Source organism: Centruroides sculpturatus, unplaced genomic scaffold (assembly GCF_000671375.1).
Source record: "Centruroides sculpturatus isolate CEXI.00-Female unplaced genomic scaffold, Cexi_2.0 scaffold13, whole genome shotgun sequence".
In the NCBI taxonomy this organism is placed as follows: domain Eukaryota; kingdom Metazoa; phylum Arthropoda; class Arachnida; order Scorpiones; family Buthidae; genus Centruroides; species Centruroides sculpturatus.
In genome coordinates this window covers 708163-733861 of record NW_019384405.1, presented here as the reverse complement: position 1 = coordinate 733861, position 25699 = coordinate 708163, and the positions used below count along the sequence as shown (strand labels likewise).

Here is a 25699-nt window from a genome sequence, read left to right as displayed (position 1 = left end):
GGGATTTTTATGCCATCTAACAGAGGGATTACATAAATGGCTTGTTTTTTAAATCCATTATTTCAAAATTTTCACATAATTTACAAGAGACAAGCATGTACCGTAATTTATGATAATGAGTTTTGAATAAAGGCTGCTTGAACGGTTGGTTGCGAACTCGCCTCGTACAGAACTTCACTAACGGCTAAAATGATTCACTGCTATATTACTTGCAGGCTTCATTTTTTTACGTTGTACCGAACTGCTGTTCTTAGCGCCACATGTCGAAGCTTGAGAACAAATTTGTGCCGACTAAAGCATATCAGTTTTGCAGAGCGGTCCTCTAATTATGAGTGTTTTAAAGTGGATCAATTGGGAATTTCGGGTCTGTTTAGGGGGTTTCGTGACAGGAAGTTGGCAACGTGCTCGTGTAAATTGTTAAGTGGCTGACAATACAGGTTTGCATGCAATGTGATGTTGGCTACTTGTACTTCGTGTAAATTGAACTTATGATGTTTTGAGTTTCCTCAAGACGTCTCTTTTCAGGGTTGAAAGGGAGAAGTCTTGAGTCTAATGCAATGGATAAATGTATGTAAGAAAGTTGCTGCAGTTTGTTTAGCGTGTTGTAGATGAAGAAAAACACCGATAGGAAAATGTGGATCCATTCTTTGGCAGAAAAGAGGCTTCTTCTTGAAGCTTCCTATGAACTGTTAGGGAAACTCGGAGCATATGACACCAAATTCTTTAACTAATTCAGGATAAAAATAAAAGTTACACAACTTGTAACTTTGTTGCCTGATAGAACTGACAAAACATTCTGTGGAGCATGCATAGAAACTAATCAAAGAAGTCTGCACAACTAGTCACCTGAATTGTGTGAAGACATGCATTTGTTCCAGTGCTCCACTGGGTTGCAATACAAGAAAACGTCCATAAAGACAGCAGGGAGATCTAGATGGATTTATTGCCCAGACAAAGATTTTGCAGTATCTATGTCACGTGAAAATTCTCATATCTCGCAATACACTGCTACTTGTCTGGGCAAACATTAAATTCATGGATTTTATTTTAAAATAAGAAATATTTGTATAAGACAAACCAACTTAGCAATACAAATATTTCACCGAATGATTACAACATTTTCAATTATCAGTGACAAAAAATGATGTAAAATGACAGTCGCATACTTTGCCTTGCTTCCTAAATTGTTATTTTAATTTGAAAAGAATTTTGACTTTATAAATAATCTGGTCCAGAATGGATATTGTTATGAAATGAATTTTACAAAACAAATAGCCATTTGGTCCTTTGCATTAGAATAAATCAAAATTAGGAATGACGGGATATGGCAATACAAAACACGAACAATCTGTCAACACGGTGCCTCCCAAAAGGAGTTCTATGGGAAATTGGTCCCTTTTAGGTGTTATATGTGAGAAGAAAACTTGGAAAACTCTGAAGCCAGGCTCGAACTCGCAACTAGTTACCAGTGTTCAGTGGTTTTAGCCACTGAATAGGAATTACCTGGATATAACTGGATATACCTGTTTTTAATGGACAGGTGATATGTCATAAAATATGCAGTATAATTTGTGCAATTAAATAATTGTCGTTAATATTGGGTTGTAAAGGCAAAGTTTAGACATTTTGGTTTTTTCCTAGAAATGACTGGAAACAAAATGTAGAATGTCTGAAGTAAGTACATAAATAGGGTAATAGTACAGAAGGTGTTTTGCATCATGACGGAACTGCTTCCAATCAACATCACTGCCATGAGAAAAGTTCTACCGTGAACAACTGGATCGTTTGAACATTGGAATCAAAGAATTCTGTCCAAAAACTGACAAAGTTTAATACTGCGACAACAGCATGCCAGCACAGAGTAAAGATGATCTTAGAAACCGTCAGTCAGTGCCAGTAGGTTCTGCCACATCCATCTTACAGCCAGACTTGGCACTAACTGATACCACCTTCTATTTCATGCCCTGAAGATCCATATTGCCAACACACAGTTTAACGACAATATCCAACACAAGACTTCCTTCAAAGAAAATCCCTAGACATTTTATGTACACGGGATTGAAAGTTTGCAGCAAAGGTGGCGAGATGCAACTTACATTGATGGAGATTACCTACAAGACTGAACTGTAGTTGTTAATTGCCAATAAAATCTAAATTTCATCTTTATAACTTGATAATGTTTAAATTTTATAAGAAAACATAATTTTAGAGAAGATTTAAAAAGAGATTTTGAAGAAAATCTGAATTTTTATCGCTTACCGTTAACTAAATAAAACGAATAAGTATATTAAATTTCATTGCAAAGTGAATAAATTATTTTTCAAGTGAATTAATTTTCACCTAAAAAAAAAAAAAAACAAAAAGAAATTCAAATTTTGCTGCATCTTACTACAAATATTTATTAATATTTACTATGCAAAACAAAGCAAAAAGAAAAACAAAATGTAAATAAATATGTTTTTATAGAAACATAAAACATAATCTTAGAATACGGATTGTCTTAACAGTCAATGGATCATGATCGATTACCATTAATATAGTTACAGATTTTCATAAAATAAGGAACTGATATGTTGTTCTATAATTTAAAATCTTGTCTTGTTGTTTTTTCTTCTTTTTTTTTTTTACAAGATTCTCACTACTGTTTGATAAATATATTGCACAATTTATTATAGAGAGTTTTCCCATAACTTCTGATAGTTTGCGTTTAAAAACAACTAATGACAAAAATTATTGCACAATTATACATCACAAAATATGACTAGATAATAACAGCAGTGATAAAATGACAAAAATACCGTAGAATTTAATTCTTCAAATAAGTGGCAAAGTGACCTTAAATAATAAAATATATATTGTGTTATATTAATAATTTAAATGGGTTATATGTTACGGGTCAACCATCACCGATCCAGCACTAAATTCGGTGTTGCCTACCTTTTGTTGTCAAAACCCTCTAAAATAGTTCCCCCTAAATAGTTTGGTCCAGGTGCAATGCATATAAAAAAATTATTATTTTTTTGACAATTCAGAGAAACAAATTTTCATTCGAGGACGCAGGAAGCGTGGGCACAGTTGAGCAAAGCATCATGTGATGACGTGACCTGCTCTGCGTCTTGCTGCGAGAACATTCACGAGTCGTGTGACTTTTGGAATCTCCTACTCGTCACCAAAACTCCACTAACCAATATGGGCAGACTTTACATTTTCTCCCTAAACTACTCCCTCAAATTTCTCTCATCCTGCTGATTTTGTCTTTAATTTAGGGAGAACTTTAAGTTTGGCATCACTGACTAATTTCGGTTAGCATGATTTCAAATTTTCCAGGTTGCCGTATTAACATGCCTCTATGTTTTGGGAGTGTTACATGTTGTCAGATGTACAATAATTTGACAAGAATTTTCATTTAATGTTTATTTTTCTTTATTAATGGTTAACTTGTAGTGCTTTAGAGGGTATTTTAAAAGGTAGGATGAAGTAGTTAGATGTTAGGTTAAGCGTATTTTAATCTAACCATCAGTAATCCAGCACAGGTTTCAACGATGCCAGGTTAGTGATGGTCAACCTGTACATTTTTAATTTTAAGATTTGAGCAAATCGCAATTATTGCAAACAATATTATTTCGAGATACGATAAGAGATTTGTACTTTTGTGGCCAGTTTTTTTCTTAAATATAACTAAAAACGTTGTGTCTTCTCAATTGACTTTCCACGGATATCATACGGGAAAGCAGACGAATAAATTTTAGCCCAGTCAAAATCTGAGAGCACAGGTTTCAAAATGTAATTAAAAATTATGTCTTGTGACCATCTATAATAACCCATTTAAAATGTTTAATAAGTACACAATATATTTTTTATTTTCTGTTTAACAAATTCAAATAAAAAATAAAAATTCAAAAGATTATGGAAGAAAAAATAAATGCATTCTCCCGAGTTTTTAGTCGCTGTCTATGTGATGCTGAGACAGTGTCTTTACAGTCATGGAATGATGGTAGGGTTCTCTGGACGCGTAGTCCGAATTCTCTTCTGTCAGTTGAGCCGCCAATACTTCCACTTCCGGTTGAGAGGTAGCAACTATAATTTGGTCGTAGCTGCTAGACCCGCAACTAAAAACAGAGTCGAATGTCATTAGAAAATAATAACACTTAAAACGTATTTGATTTGACTTACCATTTGCATTTAAAAAAACAATTTTTAATCCATTGAAAGAATTTAAATTCGGACACTCCTGCAAAATGTCATTTTTATATAAAATTACGTTCTTCATTTTTAAAAAAAATTTGAAAACTTACCTCGATAAGAACCCGGACTCACGTGGCCAATATAATAAAAAATTACTCCCACCGACACAATTGTGGCTAAAGCATAAATCCAATGAACCAAGAACATGATAACCAGCTTAATTAATACCTATTAGAAAGACACAATTTTCAAACATTTATATTTTTTATAATACTTCGTAAAAATCAATATCAAGCAGTTTGCTAGTTTACTAAATTTTGATAATATAAAATTGCAGATGGAACGTACATTTTAATAAATCTATGAGAACGTAATATTGCACGACAGTGAATGTACAAATTTAATAAAGAAATAAAAAAAAAAGTACATTTGACAAATATTATGCAAATAGTAATCTTATATTTGTTCAAACATATTGTTCTATTATCAATATACAATGATCAGATGATTTTTTTGGCAACAAGTTTATTGTTTCAAATTACCAAAATGATATTAAAACAATTCAAAATGAATACAATGGTAACGCATACTTCAAATGGCTCTAAATTCAAACGTTTCAGAGTTTGAACGATGCTTCAAAGTTCAGAATGTGTTTATAGTGAAGAAATGCAGCAACAAGTTGCTTAAAATTCCAAGCAACATTTGATGGTGCCAACTGTTATCATATCTTATTTAGAAACTTTTTATATTTTTAATTATTATAAAATGGCAAATAACTTAATTTTGAGCGTGGGGACGAGTTTTATAAAAAATTGTAAAGCTAATAATGAGTAAAATTGTCATTAACAGACCCTACTCGAGATATGCCACATGTCCCCCCCGTATCTCCTCACCCAGTGACCTTCAACCACAAAAATTTAACAGCGTCAATCCTCCCCCAATAAACAAACCTTCCTGCAAAATATCAGAAATTTTCGACAAAAAGAACAGGAGTTATGAAATTTCAAAGACGATGAACAAAATTATGCCCCGCACACTAACATATGGAGGAAAAATCCCCAAATATTTTTGCTATTCTTGATATTTCAAGGTCGAGTCCAAAAATTTTAAAAATCTTGACAGGGATTATTTTTTGACTGATTGCCATACTTTTCCTCTGTTATATATAACAGAGCTGAGAAAGTAAAATGCACTCAAAGTGCATTTACCAAAGTGTAGCTGGATTATGGTCTTACTATGCTGGATAGTTATGTAAGTAGCAATGTTTACTTTGGAGCAATGAATTCATGCAAATTTATTAAATAAACAGAAAATATTCAGTCGAAACTAATTGAAAAACCAGTTAATAACTACGCCAGATTATTTTTATCACCATAAAATGAAAGTAAGTTACTGCTAATTTTTTAAAATAAAAATTGCTATTAGCTCATTTTCTTGTGTTATTTTTACTGATTTTTAAATTGGCTGACAGCAAAAAAGGTCAAAATTGACTTGAGTCAATACTTATGTCCACCGTAGTATTAAGTAATATCAATATTAAACTTACCCCAAGAAAAGCAATCCATCGATTAGACAAATATGAATACCACCTAGATGACTTGCTTGTAATCTCTGGAATTGGCAATCTTCCTACGATAGAAAAATTTAATCATTTTATAAAACTAGATCAAATATATGTGAATAATCACCTTAATAATATACCTTTCCCTAAAAGGCTACTCGCAGAATCTGCATGGGATTTACTCGTTTCCGTATCCTTACTTGCCGCCGTACACACAGAACTATGATCATCAGGCGAAGTGAGAGGTGATTCCGTAATGGTGCTCTGACTACCTCGGTGACTTATGCTTTTGCGTCCTAATCTTTCGGGAAATAAATGATCCAAATCGCCATACTAGAATAATTTAGATTCATATTTAAATTTGCATGAGAATGAAAAATTTAACCTAAACATTAAACTTACCTTACTATTATTAGTACTGCCGTACATGATAATTTTCCCTGTTGTTATGTCAGTTGCAAAACCGTTACTCTGTGCGACGAAATCTGGACTGAGCAACTGTTGATTGCCAAATTTTTCTTCTCTCTGTCTCTGCATATCAAAAGTCATCGCTAACGAAAAATATGCATACTCTATGGCTGCATAAGTCAGAAGATATGGTATCGTCACTATCGGCGCTAAGGTGTTTATTTCTCCAATCAATATGAAAATGACTGTGATGACAGAAAACAATATAAGTGCAAAAACCGGAACTTTGTTTGGTCCTTTCTGTTAAATATAATAATATAAATTAGAATTATTTAAATTTTTAAGAAAAATTACAAAAGTTTTAAAATGATCGATTACTCCGTGTGCTAAAAATTTTATCAAAGGTATGACTTTTTCATTTGCTATACTTTGGATGATTCTCGGAGTGGCATAGAGAGAACCCAAGCAAGTTGACATAGAAGAAATATATAACCCAGCCAGAAACATAACACCTAAACTTGAAACCTGTCAACACAATTTCTTAATAAAATCTTATATACCCGAATTTATATTTAATATTTTAAAAAATTAAAAAAAAAGCATATTTACTTTTTCGGCTATTAGATAATCTGTTTGAAGGGCGTGCCTTTCGCAAGTTGCTCCTAATCCCATTATGAACATCATGTAGATAAACAAACTAAAACATAATTGCATTAATATAGTCATTTTTAAAGTTAATACTTAATTATCGGTATTCACTATTTATTAGAAAGCTAATTTGTAATAGAATAATCAATTAATTTGACTGTGCTAGACCGAGGTCTACCAAGCCAACACAAACAAAATAGCTGGCTTACAAATTATCACTTTATTTAACACAGGGTTTGTGTTCAGCAAATGAGGGCTCATATGAACTCTCAACAAAGACTCATCTACACAACCACGTGTCCCAGAATTCAATATTACTAATCCCTTCACTCTCCTTCCTCCTTCGCGTAGCGTAACACAGTTCAGACTCGTCACATTAACACGCGAAGAATGGTTTGTTTAACAGTCTACTCACTAGAAAATCCGGCACTTAAATGATCAGGTACCAGGCCAACGTCTATTCCTAGTCGGGAAATCTTCGCTACCGTCAATGTCTCGGGTATTATAGCTTCTTTAATTGTACAGTCCACTCAGTTTCTTCTGTGTACAGCACGAATGAACTTCGATTCTGTCCCCTTCTCTCGATGTTCGAACCCTTTCTCCTTTGGTAAGTTTCGGCTTTTCTCGATGGCATTATCTGAACCTTTATGAACAGCAATCATTCATAGACGGAAGGAAAAAAGGAAAAGATCCCTGGCACACACATGTACCTGCTATATATACCCCTGGTTTGCCAAGCCCACCTGACCTCTTCGGTAGCCAATCAAAAGGTCCGGTTTCAAACAAAGGAGGGAGGTAGAGAGTAAGGATTACACGTGTCTGAACAGACAACAAACACAAAGCAACAAAAAAAGACCGACACAATTGAAAAAAATAAAACTTAAGCCTAGTACAAATGATAATAACTATACAAATAATATTTATATACAATACTAAGAACAACCAATAAGTGGCGGAGCACTAAACAATCTGCAGAGAGGGAGACAAATGAGGCACTTTGTCCTCCCCTGGGATCGAACAAAAATTCCAAATTATAATTGTAAAAGTGAGATATGTAATTTTATTTATTTATTTGAAAATCTTTGGCCTCACTTCAGGCCATCTTCAGTGCATACAAAAAAAAAAAAAAAAAAAAAAAAAAAAAAAAAAAAAAAACTTTCATACCAAATGCTATCCCCTACTTAGTATTAGTAATGAAACTTTTGCTTAGATATTAAAGTCATCTAATCTGTTGGAAGATTTTATATTCAGGAAAGATAAGATCAATGTATAACATATAAAAGTATACTTATAAGTCTACTTTTTGTATATATGGAATATACAAAGTATTTATGGCTTGCTAAATTCATTCAGATGATTTAAAAGTTAAGTCATAATAAATGGATTAGTTATATGAAATTCAAACTCTGAAAAGCATTAGGTCGAGACTCCACTAACATAAAATAAAGAGTAAAAATCCTCACCATAATTATTTTTAATCACGTGACTTATTTTGTGCTTGGATTGTAATGGAGGTCCGGCTCTAATTGCATAGTTTTTACAGCAACAGTACTGCCATCAATTGTTGAAAATAAACCCATTATTGGCTTGCCTACTTACTACTTGCTTGCAATTTGGCTCACCAATTGAAAAATTTGGGCATTACTGCTATAGATTAAGCTTGGGCTTTGTTCATTAATTTGTTTAATCTCTCTTTATAAAACATGCTAAACTAATACAGGTAATTAAGTTTCATTCAATTCCAACAACACCATGGTGCATAACTTTTACAACTAATCCATTTATTATGACTTAGCTTTCAAATTATCCAAATGAATCACTTTGTATATTTAGACTTATTTATTATACACATAATATTATTCATAGAATTGATTTATCAACTATTTTAAGAACAATCGTTAGAATTTGAAAACACTAAACCGGGTTCCTACTTGCAAAAATTTACAGCTGAAAAGGGGAAGGAAAATAGAAAAATTTTCCATAGTAAAAAACATCTCAGAAAATAGGGTCAATAACCAACAAAAAAAACAAGTTCAGTAAAACATCACTTGTAAACACAATGGCATAAAGTTTTCATTCCATTATCAATAAAACTGCGTCGAATAATTCTGACTTTGTTCTCGTAAAACTAAAACTTACACAATTTGAAACTTGTTTTGATATTTTATTAGAATTATCATTGATAAATATGATTATTTTCAATGTACTTACTTAAGAGGAATTTCTTCTCACGAAGACACAACTGATTAGTTAGAGTACTGCTGTGTCCTAAACATTTCTGAGACCAAACCAACAGTTTAATTCAAAAACTTTTTCATAGTTTTATTTATTTTTTTAATTTTATATAATACAGTGCATAAAAAGAAAGGAAAACTCTCCCATCAATACTGGTGGCATTTACATCTTCTACAAATGACCTTTTGGGAATAGAATCAATACACAAAGAATTTTTCATTTTCTGTTTTTTGTTGTAATTCTTCTGTAAGCAGAAAATCTTTTTAAGGACTGAAGAATGATATTGAGAGTTACGTATCACTAATTATCAAGACAACGTTATTAAATTATCATTATTATTTTATGTCAAATGAGTGTAGATTAAAATCGGGCTACTTTGCCACTGTTAATTTTAAACAAATTCTAAATGATTTGGTACTACAGGTAGGCGTTATGCGTCACCTCTCCAACAGTTGTTTAGCATATTACTAAAATATCAAGCTTTGGGATGTTTGTACATTATTATTTTAATTACTGATTAACAAATTTCATAATTAGAAGCATGCTATTCAAATTTACAAAGAATGCTATCTAACTGGCATTATTGTAAAAACTATTTTCAAGCATTTTTCTTTTTAATATTGATAAATGTATTATAAATAACAAAAAATTCCAATTACTTATTGATTAGGATTGTTTAATTATTAGTAGCATCGGGCAGCATAGTATTATATTGAATCCTAAATTAAAATATTACTATACAATTTATCTAAGTTATATGAAATAATATATATTATGTTATATTATCATCATGGTCATTACCTAGTTCCAATGGAAGCCAAGGTACCAACAGGTATGTCTTTGGAAGGATTGTACAGGTCACCACCCATATTAACTCCTGCTAAAATACCAGTCATGGCAGGAAAAAATATTCCAAAGACTGTAAACCAGTTTTCTCCTGTTAGATATTGAGGTCCAGAGTTGTTATAAAAATTATTTAAATTATATCCGGTTACTCCACTCTCTGTAAAAACAAATTAATTTAATATTTTTAAAATGTGCTCGATATAAAATAAATATATATGAATATCCTTTATGAGAATATTTTATATGATGATGTGATACAAGTATGATAGAAATATAAACATCTATTAACCTGATTTTTGATTAAAGACAAATAATCTGATGGATTATACAGGGCTATTATATTGGTGCTATGAGTAACCAGTATGGTTATATCTGAATTGTTAATAATTCTGGAGGTAAAGATCAAATAAGGGTCTGGATAAACTGGCAATGCATGCACAGTATATGGGAGTTGTGGGTTTGAGTTTTTTCTTCTGGAACTTTCTAAATTAAAAACTAATTAATTTATTATTAAATTTATCAAGAGATGGCACCTAATGCTTACTTGCTTGGCAAATTTACTGAGTATTTAGTTTTTAAAACGATAGCCATATTATAGCCCGATATAATCCAGATAGGATATACACACTCTATTAAGGCTCTCTTAACAGCTATTGAATGATCATCGTGGAGTAGATTCACTATCTTGGAAGATATACTGTATTTACAAATATATTTTCCAAGATAGCGGACTCTATTCTGTCTTCAAGCATTACAAAACATATTCATTAAATAAGAGATGTATTCAAGAAGTTATAGGGCGAGCAAAAAATAACCAAACATGTTATTAAATTTCCATACAAATTTTCAGAAAAATTATTTCAAGCTTTAATACACTTTGGCTTAAGAAATATTTAGGAAACTCAGTTTTTTGACTCATATGAGTTCTAGTAACTAAAACCATTTTCCTTCTGAAGTTGAAACTTTCATTCTTTGGCAACCCTTCCTAAAAGAAGCTGAATTTTCTAAATGTTTTCTGAATTGGAGAAATCATTCAAGAGTATTGAAGTTTGGAGTGATTATTTTTAAAAATATTAAATAAATTTCTTTATATCCTAAACATATTTTGATTTTTTGACCCAATTTTTAACATGCCTTATGTAATTACTAAAGGGCAGATTTTGGAGCAATTGATCTTTCCTTTTGCTTCATAGTATTGACATAATATCGAGTATTTACGTGTGTTTCCCCAATAGGACCCTTTTTACTCATTTTTGCCAAATTTGCTCATTCCGTGGAATTTATTCAATTAATAATTTTATGACATTTTTCACTTTTTGTGCATTGTATGTATACTCACTACTATAAAACATGCATCGCCTTTAGCAGGGCTTCCTGACAGGGTCGGTATAAACCCCTTAGAGGTCAATAAAAGTTTGAAAGAGGGTCTCTGAGTTATATATTGTTCATGCATATATAATATTTTAATATTGTATACGCATTGTACATGCCCCTCTACCTCTCAAATATACTTACGGTATTGTATTCCAACAGTTGTCCTAAATTACGTCAGTTATCCAAAACATTCATTATTATTAACATTAAAGTATTTTGACAAAATATGACATCTACAATATGTACTTTAATAAATCTTGTTTAAAAAAATATATTTAATTTAGCTGTTTGTAAACTATTATGAGTTTTGAAATTTAATAACTAAATATGTATTCAAATAACATTGAAAATATTCAGAATATACAGTACTTTGATAGAATACCTGGATTAATATGTACAAATGTTCCAACGGCAAAGTCCAGAGCTGCTAAGAGTAAAACAATTAAAAGTGCAAACTGTAATCGGATAACCCATTTTACACCGGCAAGATTGATACCTTAAAGAAAGAAAATTAGTTTTAAAACGAATACACAGATAATAGGGCATATTTTATTAATTACATCTATTGTCAAAATCACTCACCTAGAAGTAAAATTATTAACAACGTTGCTATTAATCGCTGCAACCATATATTTGCAATTTTTAACAACTGGGATACGGATTCGGCAAAACCTATCACGTGTAAAGCGCAGCTCACTGCCTAATGAAAAAATTAATAAAGTATTATTAATTTAATTATTTTTTTATGATACTAAATGAATTAGATCTTTATTAATGTCAATAAATTTCATAGCTCAAATATCTGAGTTTCTCTGATATTCAGATAACAATTTTAATTTGATAGCTTTTGGGAATTTGTGTGATGATGGAGTCAATATTTTCAAAAAATGGGAATGTAAGAGTCAATAATGAAGAAATGAGAAGAGAAAAAAATGTAAGAAATGAATAACGAAGTTTCAAGTTAAACTAACTATTACTGTTGCTGTAGAGTATTTAATTTTCCCAACTCAGAGGGTTCTGGAACATGTTCTACTGCTACTGCTGGAGACAAAATTTGACTTGCCATTTATTAAATAAAAAGTTTTCACACCAATTGCATAGCTCCAGTATGTAGGCAACAGAGTCTGAACCTGTTCCATCACTGGATAATGATATCTTAACGTGTTGACAACTTTTGCGATCACAAAGTTTAAACAATGCACGTGCCTCAGGATAATGTATTCATGCAAGATGGTACACCACTTTAAATGGATTTTCGCAGATGAACAGATGATCAGCCATTACTTCCCAACAACTTAGCCTCCTCATTCATCTGATCTCACACCATGCGACTTCTGGTTATGAGGTTTCTTGAAGGATCAGCTCTACCATGGAAGATGCGCATCTGTGTCAGATTTAATCCTTCGAATTTTTTTGACTGCACATTTTACACAAAACAGAACATGTGAAATACTATTTAACCATTGTGACAAAATGTGTTATTTGGAATTATTCATTAAAAATTATTCAAAAACAATTCCTATTTCTAAGTAACGCCTTAACAAGTTACTTTTGTTTTCCAGACTCCAAACCAACAAGGCTACTTGCGCCTCCATTTATTAGTAAGTAAAACTGGTGGTGATAATTTTTTTCGCTACTTCAAATGATTTAAAAACTGGCTAAACAATTGGCGATTTTTAAAATTTCCCAGAGAGATCTCCGCTATAGGCGACTTTTTGTACAAAAAAATTTTATTTAATAAATGGCGAGTGCACCATCTGAAATACCTATTGTCTGAATGTTGTTTCATTTTGATTAGTAGAACATGCTCTGAGTTGGGAAGTTGTTATAATAATTATAATAATTAATTACCAGCAGAAAGAGGAACTGGATGTGATATAGAGATTAATAGGATAGGATACAAAAGCATAAAAATAAATGGGATAGGAAAAACAATATTAAAGTTTTCATTGAGAGAGAGAGAGAGAGAGAGAGAGAGAATCATAGAAATAATGGTGAAAGAAAGCAGATATTAGAAATAATTATTGGATAATGTAAACGACTCATTGTGGGAATATCTTTTTGTAACAAATTAGTAGTCTATGATCCAGTAAAATTTAATAGAAACATTGCAATCAGAAATAAGCTAGATACATAAAAATGAATACTATTGATATTACACATTGATTTTTGTATCTATTCAACCAATCTATCACAATTTATAACAATTTTTTGTAGTTTATTACTGTCCCAATAATGGTTAATAGTGGAAGTAATATTGCCAGGTGATCAATATTACTTCTCTTCAAGTCAAAAAAACAGATAAGTGTGAGCCTGTTTCCTGTAAGGTGCTGGAGAGAATGCAAGGAAGATAGAAAACAAATAAGTGAGAATAAGCTACTAAGAGAAAAGGAAAAGAGAGAAAGAAAAAAGAGAAGAGACACTTGGTACCAGAACTGAAGGGAGAACAGACTGAAGATGGAATCTTAAACAGTTTGGATATTACAGCAGGTTTTCCCAATCTGTCATCTCACATTGCTGGGGCTATCACTTTTTTGTGTGTAGTTTTTGTTTTGTATTTTTTTCATACAACATTATCTATATACATAAAAATGTAAATGTTCTTTTGTTCAAAATCTTAAATCTCTGAAAGTTCTTAACCAATTCCTTTGAAATTTTGACACAATGTTAAATACATGCGTGTTTTTATATTATACTAGCTGTACCCAGCCATGCATTGCTGTGGCTCAAAATGTATCTATTATAAATATATAACACTCCATGCGGGAGGGAATTTCGAAAAATTCCTTGTTAGTGTACATTCTCTTGATGTACCCTATTAAAACGCAATCAAAAACGCAAAAAACCACATCTAAAATAGTATAATAGAAGCAGAGTTCTTCACGGTAAGCCTTAATTTTGTCCCTCTCCCCTGCGGGGGTGGGAATTTTGACATTTATATAATATAAAAGCACATGCGTATTCGAATGCAACATTGTGTCAAAATTTCAAACCAATCAGTTAAGAACTTTTGGAGATTATTTAAGATTTTGAACAAACGAACATTTACATTTTTATTTATATAGATAAATGTTGAAATTCACCCTGCAGGGGAGAGGGACAAAATTAAGGCTTACTGTGAAGAACTCGGCTTCTATTATACTATTTTAGACGCAATTTTTTGCATTTTTGATTGTGTTTTAATAGGGTACGTCAAGAGAATGTACACTAAGAAGGAATTTTTCGAAATTCCCTCCCACATGGAGTGTTATACATTTATAATAGATACATTTTGAGCCACAGCAACACGTGGCCGGGTACAGCTACTATTAAATAAATTTATTTAAAAGTCTATAGAAGTAAGCTTCATAATCTAGTTAGACTCAAGTATCACAGACATGTGTAATCATTTGTAGCATATAAGACCATTTGTTCAATAAAGAACACTCCATTTGGCGCACATATACACTGTGAAGACGAAAAGCAAGGGAAACCAAACCACTAAAAGAATGGAAGAACTTTACTTAATACAACTCAAACTTATTGAAACCATGTTAGGAAATATAAATATTAGTGTGACTATAGAAATTTGATTTAAGACTTGTTAATCACATTAAAATGATAAGTATTATGATAATGTTTTAAAAGTTTTTCTTAATTTCAATAATAAATCAAATTCAATTATTATATTAAACTATAAATTATTAAAATTTGATTTTAAAAAAATATATAAGTAATAATAAGTACAGGTATCCCTCGTACGACACGGCTTTAGAAATCCTCCATACAAAATTTTACAATTTTTAAGTGTAAACTTCATTATTTGATATTTTTTTTATTCGAGCAAGTGTATGTTTTGTCTCAAATTTTATCACAGATTTTATAATATTGAAACTTTCAAATTATTTTATTCTTTTCATCAGGTTTACTTTAATGTAAGTTCACAGAATAAGGAAAACAATTGCCCTAACTTTCCTATCAATCAGGTGTCGTTGTCATTGCTTTCAGACTTAAGCCCTTAAGACTGTAAATGTTTGTTTTCTTTTTATAGATTAAATAAATTTTGCTAAATACATAGATTAATTACCAATTTATACAAGGGATACCTGTATTTTAATGCTTACTTGTCCAAAGCAATATACAATGCTCACGGCTCCACCAAACTGTGCTCCTAAAACATGAGCAATTATGAAATGAACACCACCACTTTCGACATGACAGCGTTCACATATTCCAATTGCTGCTAATGCTGTTATTGTACAAATTATTACAGTCATCAAAACAATTGCTACACTCTGTATTATTCCAGCATTTCCCTATGAATAAATTATAATATATTAGTAAATAAAACTTCAATTATACTTCATCTAAAGTGTTAAATAGTGACTCAACATCATTCAATTTCCACCAGCACACCAAATGAATATTTTAGCAGCCCATTAGTTTCTTCTACCAAAACATTTACATCCTAATAATACAAATCAGTCACACCTCAAACTTCGTGACACATACATCAAAACAAGCTGAATATACAAGTTCACTCTGTAATTCTGTCTGTCTTAAACCCATTGTCCAATAGATTGAACAATATTAAATACAGATACAGTGAGATTTTGTGAATAATTATATATAAACAACTCCTCAACAAACCCAATTTTTGAAATCACAAAATGTGATTTTAAAAAAATATAAAAATATACAATATTGAAGACACATACAAACAAAATTTTTTGTATGTGTCTTCAATATTGTATATTTTTATATTTTTTAAACACAAAAAGTGAATTCTATAATCCTGCTTAATGGAGCATATGTCCCTTTAACCTGAATATACCACCTGTTTTTTTTTCTTAATCTATTTTAGATTGTTTGTTACTAAACAATACACAAAGACCAGTTCATATGTAAAGTTGAAAATGATAAAATGGGACACTGTTTACTTCTAAACATTTTATAGAACTGTGCGATAAAATATGGAAAACTGATTTTTGCATCGATACAGAACCGTATGTTACTATGAAATATAATAAAACTTGATAAAGCAATTGAAAAAAATTAGTAATTTAAACTCTTTTCTGCCTATTTTTATCTTTGTTGTTTACATATCTCCTGCGAAAAAAGCCTAAAAAACAAAATCAAAATACTCATGATAAACAGTACTTTATCAATTAACTGAGTCTTGTTTTATTATTATAACTAATTTAAAACATTTTCAAATAATTTTAACAAAATACACTGTTTAGTAGTAAATTTTCAATGTTATTTTTTTCTATCTAACCTTCTCCTGTGCCAATCCTCCCAGTTTTATCATATTATCAGAACACGCATCTTAATTTTGAAAATTTGAACAATTGTTTGATATACTACTGTCATTAAGTCAATATATTTTATTTTCAACTAGTATAAAAATTAAATGTCAAACAAAGTAAAACAACCTTAATCAGTTATTTTGTTTTTGATCATGTAGGGAATAAGAGTTTTATTTGTCTAAGCTATGTCAAATATTTATCTTATGCCAATAACAGCAAATAGTGTGTAATTACTGATTATATGCTATTTGCTAGCAACTCAGTAGCCAGGATCACAATAATAGAATTGCATCAAACTACTGGCTGACTCACCAGTGGCGTACTGTAGTGGGAGCGGCAGGGGCGGCCTGCCCCGGGCGGCACTTTTTAGGGGCAGCAAAATTTCACAATAAATAATAATAATATCTTGTAAAAATTTGAAACATCCTAATCTATACTTGCATCGCGCCTACGATAGTGCTATTGTCCGGACAGTCTGAGAATCGGTAATTTTTTCATCCGAGGAAATCCTGCAAAACCTGCTGACCTTTTTTTTTCTTGTACGATTCATTCGCNAACTGTCTGCTGTACTACAGATTATCAGCACAATGCTGCAGCAGAGACAGGCACACCAACAATGGTATGTTCAATGATGAATATGGACACAGGAGTGGTGTCACATTGTCTTTTCAGACAAAGCCCAATTCTGTGTACAGATTATGATAGCCATATCTGTATGTGGAGGCACTGAGGGGAACGATCATTGCCAGTTTGAATTCATCTTTGTCTTGTGGGCCCAGCACCTAGAGTAATGATATGGGGTGCTAGTGAGTACACATCCTGGTCATTTCTTGTTTGTATAGCTGATGATTTGGACAGCATCATTACATTTCTGATATGTTAAGGCCTGTGGCTGTGTGCTACAGTTAAACCATCAACTTTCTTTAAAATAGGAAGTACAGTATAGGAAGTTGATCATCTGTGGCCGGCTCTGCCAAGCAGTTTGTTTGGAAACAGAGTTATCATATGGAAACCAGAGCAAATATGATGTCAGAATTTTGTTCATAAACAGGGGCATTCGTAACCCAAGGGTTGACTGTATAATGCACTTATATCAGGGATGGGCAACTTTTTTCTATGTAAGGGCCACATTTCAAAACTTTTGAACTGATGCAGGCCGCATACAAGAGAAAAGAGGGAAAAAAATGCCGGTAAATCACAATTATTTATTCATATATAATTATAAATTAGCATAGGTATATTTCATTTGTCTTCTGGAACTGATGTGAATGTAATACAGTGGGTGATCAGTTAACGAACACTTCCGCGAAAGATTTTTATGTTTGGACAACGAACACATGATCAGATAACGAACACCCCACAGAACAAACACAAGAAGAAGCGACATAAAATAATGAATACCGATTGGACTTCCCTTGTCTTCGGGCAACAATTTGAAACTTTTTGGAGTGTGGGAGATGTTCACATTGATGCTCAAGCTGGTATATACCGATCGGATAGTATTCCTCCGAACTTTGAAACTCTCCCTTGTAATTCCAGCCTTTTATTTTTCTGACAAAACAATTCTTTTATGTATTCGCGAGACTGTCGGGTAGGCACTCGTTAAGTTTTGCGTCTGTTTTTCTTTTCGAAAGGTGAGAGTATAATAGCAAAGGTAGAGAGTGGGCAGAAGATGCCTAATGTTGCTGGGCAGTATGGCGTGAACAGGTCTACAGTAGGCCGCAGTTCAATCTTATTTAAGAAAAATACTGTATAATCAAGAAGACTCAAGCAGCTAAAGGAGTAACAAAAATCACATCTGAGAAATAAAGAACATCGAAGAGTTCATAATGGAACCTGAAACGGATCTGACGACAGAAGAACGCCAAGAACTCTTGAATGAAGAACACCAAGAAACTCGGCGAGATATGTTTTCTTCTGAAAAAGAGGATTAATGCCGATATCTGCTATTAAAGATCCTTTGAAGAAGTGAAAGGATGTCAGAACAACGGTCTTAGAATGGCATCCAAACCAAATTGAGGCTTGGGAATTTCTACAATTGCAATGCTATTAATTACTTATGAAAAATCCTGAAGAAGAGAGAAAAGCAATTCGACATTAGACAGATTCTTTAACCCCACAAACGGAAAAAACATGACTAATAAAAACGCAAGACTGTGTATGTATGTATTTTTATTATTACATATGAATAAATGTAAGAAAGTATATATTTTTTTATTTTTGGAGTCTCCAGAACAAATTAATTAAATTCCCATTAAAACCTATGGTATATCGATAATCGGTTAACAAACAATTCGGATATTGAACAAAGTCTTGAAACGGTTTATGTTCGTTAACCAATCACCCACTGTATATTTGAAATATTTGGTTAAATATTAGTCACTGCTAGATTCAAATTAGTTTCAATGTAAGTCTGTTAGCCAATTTTGTTTTAATTTTTACTAAATTCAATGCAAGAAAAATTGCTCACATACCTAAGTTGCAGAAAATAGTGTTTGAATTTTTGCTATATACTTCCTTAAGCTGGAAAATTGATATTTATTCATATTTTATACTATGCAAGCTGCAAAAATATTAATGCAGGCCGTGGGTTGTCCACCCCTAACTTATATCATCTAGATATAATAAAAGATATATTTTAATAAATTTTGTAAATATTTTGATAAAGTTTGTCAATTTATATGTACTGTATATACTGTACATTTATAATTTTCAGATAGCACAAATCCTAACTGCTTAATAGTCTTTGATGTCAAATAACACAGTAAGCATTACTTTCCTAGCAGATGGTTGTGCTTTGAATTTCTTTAGTTATGATGAACCAACATGCATCCATTACATGTTTGCAGCTTTCCCTGTGGCAGGAGATTAAATTTGATATCATATCTTATCTCCTGCCACAATTTTCACGAGAAATGCATTATTCTCTATAAGATAATACAATAACTGTTCCAGTGTCACAGCAATCATTGTTTCTTGTCACACAGTTATACAGAACCTATTGGCAACATAACATATAGTATTTAATATCCCTTAACATTAATGCTTGGCATGATTAGTAGGTCAAGAAGACATCAAAGAACATACTGGCTGTCCAAGATAGGAAAACATAGAGAATGATATTGCATAGTGACCAAAAATTTACTTCAACTGAATGGTTAACTCATCAGAATAGTATTGTATACCTAGACCCAATGTTCAGAATGTCCACTGCAAATGAATGAATCCATCTGTCCAAGTGTATTCCATTGCAAAACATGGATACAATCCACCATCGTCACCTTCAACACACATGTTTTTGGTACATATTGTACCAAAAACAGCTTGCATTCATCTAAGTATCTCTGCAACCTGATGAGCTTCTGCTCCAAGAAGCTGAATGACTACTTATCAATCTTTGTTTAGACAGATTCTCCTCTTGGTACATGTCTTCAAGCTTCATTAAGTAATTAACTATACATGTTGTAATCTGCACAACCACCACATGCTAGTTTTGTCCAGATTCATTTCAGTGTCAATCTTTTTTAATTACTTAATGTTAAAACATGCTCAATAAACGTAAAATGTTTATCATCTGATCAATTTTATTGATTAATTTTTTGGAATTTGGTAATATACTTATGATAAAATATTTGGCAGATCCAATTATACTGTGAGCCCGCAGGCCTATCTACAGCCTAAGTGGAGGAATGGGAGAATTTTGCGCAAAATTACGACTTTGTAATTTAATTTCTTAACACGACTGTTATAAAAAAACTATTGCTCTAGAATGGATCACATGATGTTCTCTCTAAACAAATGGAGAGAAATTTTGACAACAAGATGGAAACAGGAAAACATTTGATCGTGAAAGAGGAACAGCTGCTAGTAAACATTATCGGAAGAAACCTATGCTCGCACCTGGGAATGAACTTTCGACATGTCAATAGTAGATCACATGATCATTTTCCCAGGAACCAAGCATAAAAGGTGGAAACATCGAAGTTCCGGGCATGGCTGTCCCATACAAGTTCGAAGGAAGGTGAATAGATTAATTAGTGCCTGAGTAATTGACAACTAGGTGCTAAGTTCAGTGGACCTCCATGAACGGACTGTCCCGGCCCATGCAAGTCAATGATAAGAAGACCTGCCATACAATCACCAGTCCTCTTCGAATTCGTCTCTCTCCGATCGAATAAACGTCATCTAATTTGACCATCGAATATTGAGGTATCTATAGATTCTTGTAAACTCTCTCTTAGCAAAAGTAGCGACAGAGCTAGGTCATTAGGTCAGCATGCGAGCTGATTAGAAACTTTTGTCAATCCACTCCATAGAGGTGTATACGCAACCTCATTTAACTGCATCTAATCTTAGGTTTAGTTATATGTATCATAGGTTTAGCTGTATAATAAACTTTCTTTTTGTTGTTTGTTAAAAACCTGTCTCCTGTCACTCCAAAACACGGACACCTGTCGACTTGTTTACCTCCTCGCCACTCAATAAAAAGCCCTCTGAAACAACAACGTGTGCAGTCTTTGCAGACTGTTGCCGATTAAGTGGTCATCAGGGATAGACCCTATGGCCCTCGGCTTCTCACAATACTATTTTATAAATCAATATAATTCAAAATAATATTTGGCTTACGATATCTATCTATCTAAATATAAACTTAAAATTTTGATATTATAAAATTAAGTTTTCTAAATGTATTACCTGATCTTCATGAAACAATTCCCATTTATCTGAATATTCTTTATTTAAAAACTGATCTTCGTCAGTTTTCCATTGTTCTACTGCACTGCTAGTTGGAGTGCTGCTTAATCCGTAACGTTCCCAGTTAACGGAAGGAACTTCTGATTTTGTCTTACTCGCCATACTTTTTGTCCTAAAAATGATGTAAACTTTTATATTATAACTGATATAAAATTAATAATATATTTAAATTTCAGAAATAATTATTTTCGAAAAAATTTTATAGAAATATAATTTTGCAAAATATGAAATATTAATAAAATTCAAAACTTTCGCATTAAAACATTTATTTTTATTTAATCATTACTTTCCCAGCTCTGTTATACATAACAGAGTGAAAGTATGGCGATTTGTCAAAAAATGACCCCATAATTTTTACAATTTTGGGCTCGCGACACCTTGAAATGCTGAGAAATGCAAAAATATTTGGGGGGTTTTCCATATATATGAATGTTACTGCATGTATATGTTTGCAAAGCATGATCTCTTTACCTTCTTTGAAGCTTAACTTTGTCAAAAATTTCTGAAATTTTGTAGGGAGGTTTGTTTATTGGGGGCATTGATGCTATTAAATTTTGGTTGTTAAAAGTTGACAGGAAGGGAAAATAAAGGGGGATCATCTGTCGTATCTCGAGTAGGGTCAGAATTAATGACGATTTTACTCATTATTAGCATTTATAGTTTTTTTATAAAACCCATCCCTACCCTCAAAATTAAGCTTTTTGCCATTTTATAAAATATAAAAAGATTTTAATAATAAAATATAACAACAGATGGTGCTATACACAGAGTTTTAAATGTTTCTGGGAAAGTTAAGCAACTCATTGCTGGATTTTTTTATTAGCAAGTAATACCATATTTTTTTTACCACGTGCTAAAATGGGGATACATCTTATACTCTAACTTATAATAATTAATAGTTAGATAATTAAAATTACATATATACACAGGATAATATAATTTTTTTTAAAAAAACAGGTACCGAATTTTTCATTGCTTGTTCTGTGACAAAACTGAATTTTGGTCTTTTAAATTGAAGGGGGACCAAAATTTTCCTCCGCCCCGGGCAGCTGACACCCACGGTATGCCACTGTGACTCACAGATGCCTCTTTGGAAGGACGGAAGAGTTTATGATTGCCATACAAGACCAGGTCTTAAACACAAACTACAAAAAGAACATTTTTAAAAGATAACATTTACAGACAACACTTTTAGTAAATACTACATTATGCACGAAAGTATAAAATACATTATCAAGTTTCAAGCTTTCAACACAAACTGAATACTCACATCAATATAACCAAATATCAAACATAAGAAATCCACAGCATGCACATAAACATAAACTGTATGTACATATCCTGCAATTACACTAGAAATACAGTCCCCCAAACAGTCTTAGAAAACAAAACATATAACTGTAACATTATAACAAGCTATAATTACACACAAAGCAATCCATCAGAATAAATCGGATGCTAACAAACTAAACAAAATCACATCTGTAGTGACTTTGTTCAGTTTGATCATGTATCTAAAATATATCTATTAAAGATTACAATAGATATTTTTATGTTTTATTGTTTGCATATTTAACAGGACTGTAACTAGGTTTTCTGTTACCTGAACCAAACTAAGATGCCAGTGTCACCTCTCATTTTGGGATTTGAAATGTTGATGTGATGATTTGCCACTATTCCCTTATACAAACTTTCCTCTCAAGCTCCCTTCATCTGGAGCCAGTAAAGTAGGCCTTATAATTTATTTTTCAAATAATTTCCTAAATAATTCAGATTTTCATGAGTGCATTCCTCTTGGCAACCCTTATCTGGCACATGCCGCATTTGCTCTCCTAGTTGCAGCCCTGCATTTGATAAAAATTAATTTATAGCAACTTTGAAATTACTTTGGAAAATTTACATACCACTATCCAACCAATTCGTAAAAAGACAATTACACTGAAGAGATTGATCATACACGATGTAAATACACCATCCCATGTGCCAAATAAAACTGGTTTTGATAAAAAGAAGTTTGCCTTCCACCATGGTTTGTTGCTAATATTCTTTGAAAAAAAAATTATCAATTAAAAATTTAATAATTACAAACAGATTATCCTATATTAATAACAATCAAACTAAAATTAATTAACTTGTTAATATAACAAAAAAAGAAAGGATTCATTATTACATAAAACATTCCTTTTTCTAGTTTATCAATTCTTTGCAGAAGACAACATTATTAACAAGTTTATAATCTGCTTTAAATAACATCTTGTTTAATATTTATATTCATTATTACATTTTCTACAGTATACATCATACAACAAATGTTCATAGTTCTACAGCAAATTGTTTAGAATGATAATCAAAACCTGAACGCAGACTAACTTGACAAAGGTAGCATCCATAACAGTGTACGTAACTTCATTCTTCACAAGTTTAGCATATGAAAAAATACGTACACTGTTATGGATTCGACCATTGTCACTGTTACGCACACTCAGCATTCATCTTGCCTATTGATCAAGTTTTTCCCTTGTGTTGAAAACATTAGCAAAATATAGATTTGTTTGCTGGAGTTAAGGTTTATTGTGTAATTATTTAATTTAGACCCAGTATGTATGAATGAAATGACAGTTGGCATCTGCATTTGACCTCCTTTTACTTCCATTGCTGTTTCTGATTCCTTGCAATCTTCTGTATTGAATCAAATCAAAAGGTTCTTGAGGTATGTATAAGAACATTCCTTTCTGAGTTTTGTCGTTTTGATTATCAATCATCATCATAGCTATCTAAGACTAGTCATATCGAATTCTTTTTTTTAGCAATGTTTTAATTGTTTGTAACATGTTTTGGTTGTTTCTTCTATATGCATACAGTCAAACTTTGGTTTACAAACATAATTCATTCCTAAAAGTCGTTCAGAAACTGATTTGTTCTCAAACTGAAACAAATAAAGGTAAATATTCCATCACCACCAACTGAAACTGAAATTCTTCACACTTTACAAGAAATGCTATAAATAGAGACTCAACTCTGACTGTCTGCATGAAATATAATCAAATAAAACAAGACCAACAAGTACACTGCTTGCCATTAAAATTGCTACACCATGAAGGCAGCATTCAACAAATGTGAAATTTGCACGAAAGGCACAACATGCTGGGATATTCAAATGATTAACATTTCAATGCATGCTCACAGAGTAGGTAGGAGTAAGGCCACCTACAGTCTGTATAAAAGGGAAGACTGTAAAGCTGGTTTTTCATACAAAAATTGCATTTGCACGTTGGTTGCTTGTGTAAAGGTTTTGTTATGCCTTGTGTAAAAAGGAGAAATGCCTATCAGTACATGTCAGAGTTTGATCGTGATAGAAGTGTGGCCTACGGGGACTGCAGTTTATTGTTCCACACTATTGCTGCTCACATTGGTTGTGATGCCATGACTATCGTAAAAATATGGAATTGAATGGTCCAGGAAGGCCATACAGAATTTAGTGCGGAATCTCAGCGGTCCTTGGTCAGTAACACCCAAGAGGACACATATCATTTTCAATGGCTTCGCAGGATCGTACAGCCACCTGACATACCGAGTCAGGAACTTAGGCCATTTTCAGAACAACTGTCTGCAGTACTACAGATTATCAGCACAATGCTGCAGCAGAGACAGGCACACCAACAATGGTATGTTCAATGATGAATATGGACACAGGAGTGGTGTCACATTGTCTTTTCAGACAAAGCCCAATTCTGTGTACAGATTATGATAGCCATATCTGTATGTGGAGGCACTGAGGGGAACGATCATTGCCAGTTTGAATTCATCTTTGTCTTGTGGGCCCAGCACCTAGAGTAATGATATGGGGTGCTAGTGAGTACACATCCTGGTCATTTCTTGTTTGTATAGCTGATGATTTGGACAGCATCATTACATTTCTGATATGTTAAGGCCTGTGGCTGTGTGCTACAGTTAAACCATCAACTTTCTTTAAAATAGGAAGTACAGTATAGGAAGTTGATCATCTGTGGCCGGCTCTGCCAAGCAGTTTGTTTGGAAACAGAGTTATCATATGGAAACCAGAGCAAATATGATGTCAGAATTTTGTTCATAAACAGGGGCATTCGTAACCCAAGGGTTGACTGTATAATGCACTTATATCAGGGATGGGCAACTTTTTTCTATGTAAGGGCCACATTTCAAAACTTTTGAACTGATGCAGGCTGCATACAAGAGAAAAAAGAAAAAAAAAATGAAAAAATGCAGGTAAATCACAATTATTTATTAGCATATGTAAACATAATATATTGGAAATATTTGGTTAAATATTAGTCACTGCTAGTTTTAAATTAGTTTTGATGTGTCTGTTAGCCGGTTTCTTGTTTTAATTTTTACTAAATTCATTGCAGAAAAACTAGAA

At 32.3% G+C, this 25699-nt stretch overlaps 1 protein-coding gene across 2 annotated transcripts in view; it reads right to left on the bottom strand.

Moving 5' to 3' along the window:
* Nucleotides 1–2604: 2604 nt before the first annotated feature.
* The window catches only part of LOC111618819 (solute carrier family 12 member 8-like), a 30911-nt gene continuing 7816 nt past the window's right edge, over nucleotides 2605–25699 (bottom strand). Inside the window, exons 3-15 of one of the 2 annotated variants that reach the window (XM_023360396.1) lie at nucleotides 23205–23345; nucleotides 15361–15552; nucleotides 11840–11957; nucleotides 11640–11753; nucleotides 9839–10040; nucleotides 6764–6851; nucleotides 6533–6679; nucleotides 6149–6454; nucleotides 5887–6079; nucleotides 5732–5814; nucleotides 4296–4413; nucleotides 4174–4231; nucleotides 2605–4109 (exon numbers count right to left, since the gene is read on the bottom strand). In XM_023360396.1, coding sequence (XP_023216164.1) covers nucleotides 3941–4109; nucleotides 4174–4231; nucleotides 4296–4413; nucleotides 5732–5814; nucleotides 5887–6079; nucleotides 6149–6454; nucleotides 6533–6679; nucleotides 6764–6851; nucleotides 9839–10040; nucleotides 11640–11753; nucleotides 11840–11957; nucleotides 15361–15552; nucleotides 23205–23345 — 1929 coding nt within the window. In that variant the 3' untranslated portion in view covers nucleotides 2605–3940. The remainder of the gene's footprint in view (nucleotides 4110–4173; nucleotides 4232–4295; nucleotides 4414–5731; nucleotides 5815–5886; nucleotides 6080–6148; nucleotides 6455–6532; nucleotides 6680–6763; nucleotides 6852–9838; nucleotides 10041–11639; nucleotides 11754–11839; nucleotides 11958–15360; nucleotides 15553–23204; nucleotides 23346–25699) is intronic. The other variant, XM_023360397.1, reaches the window with a different exon arrangement.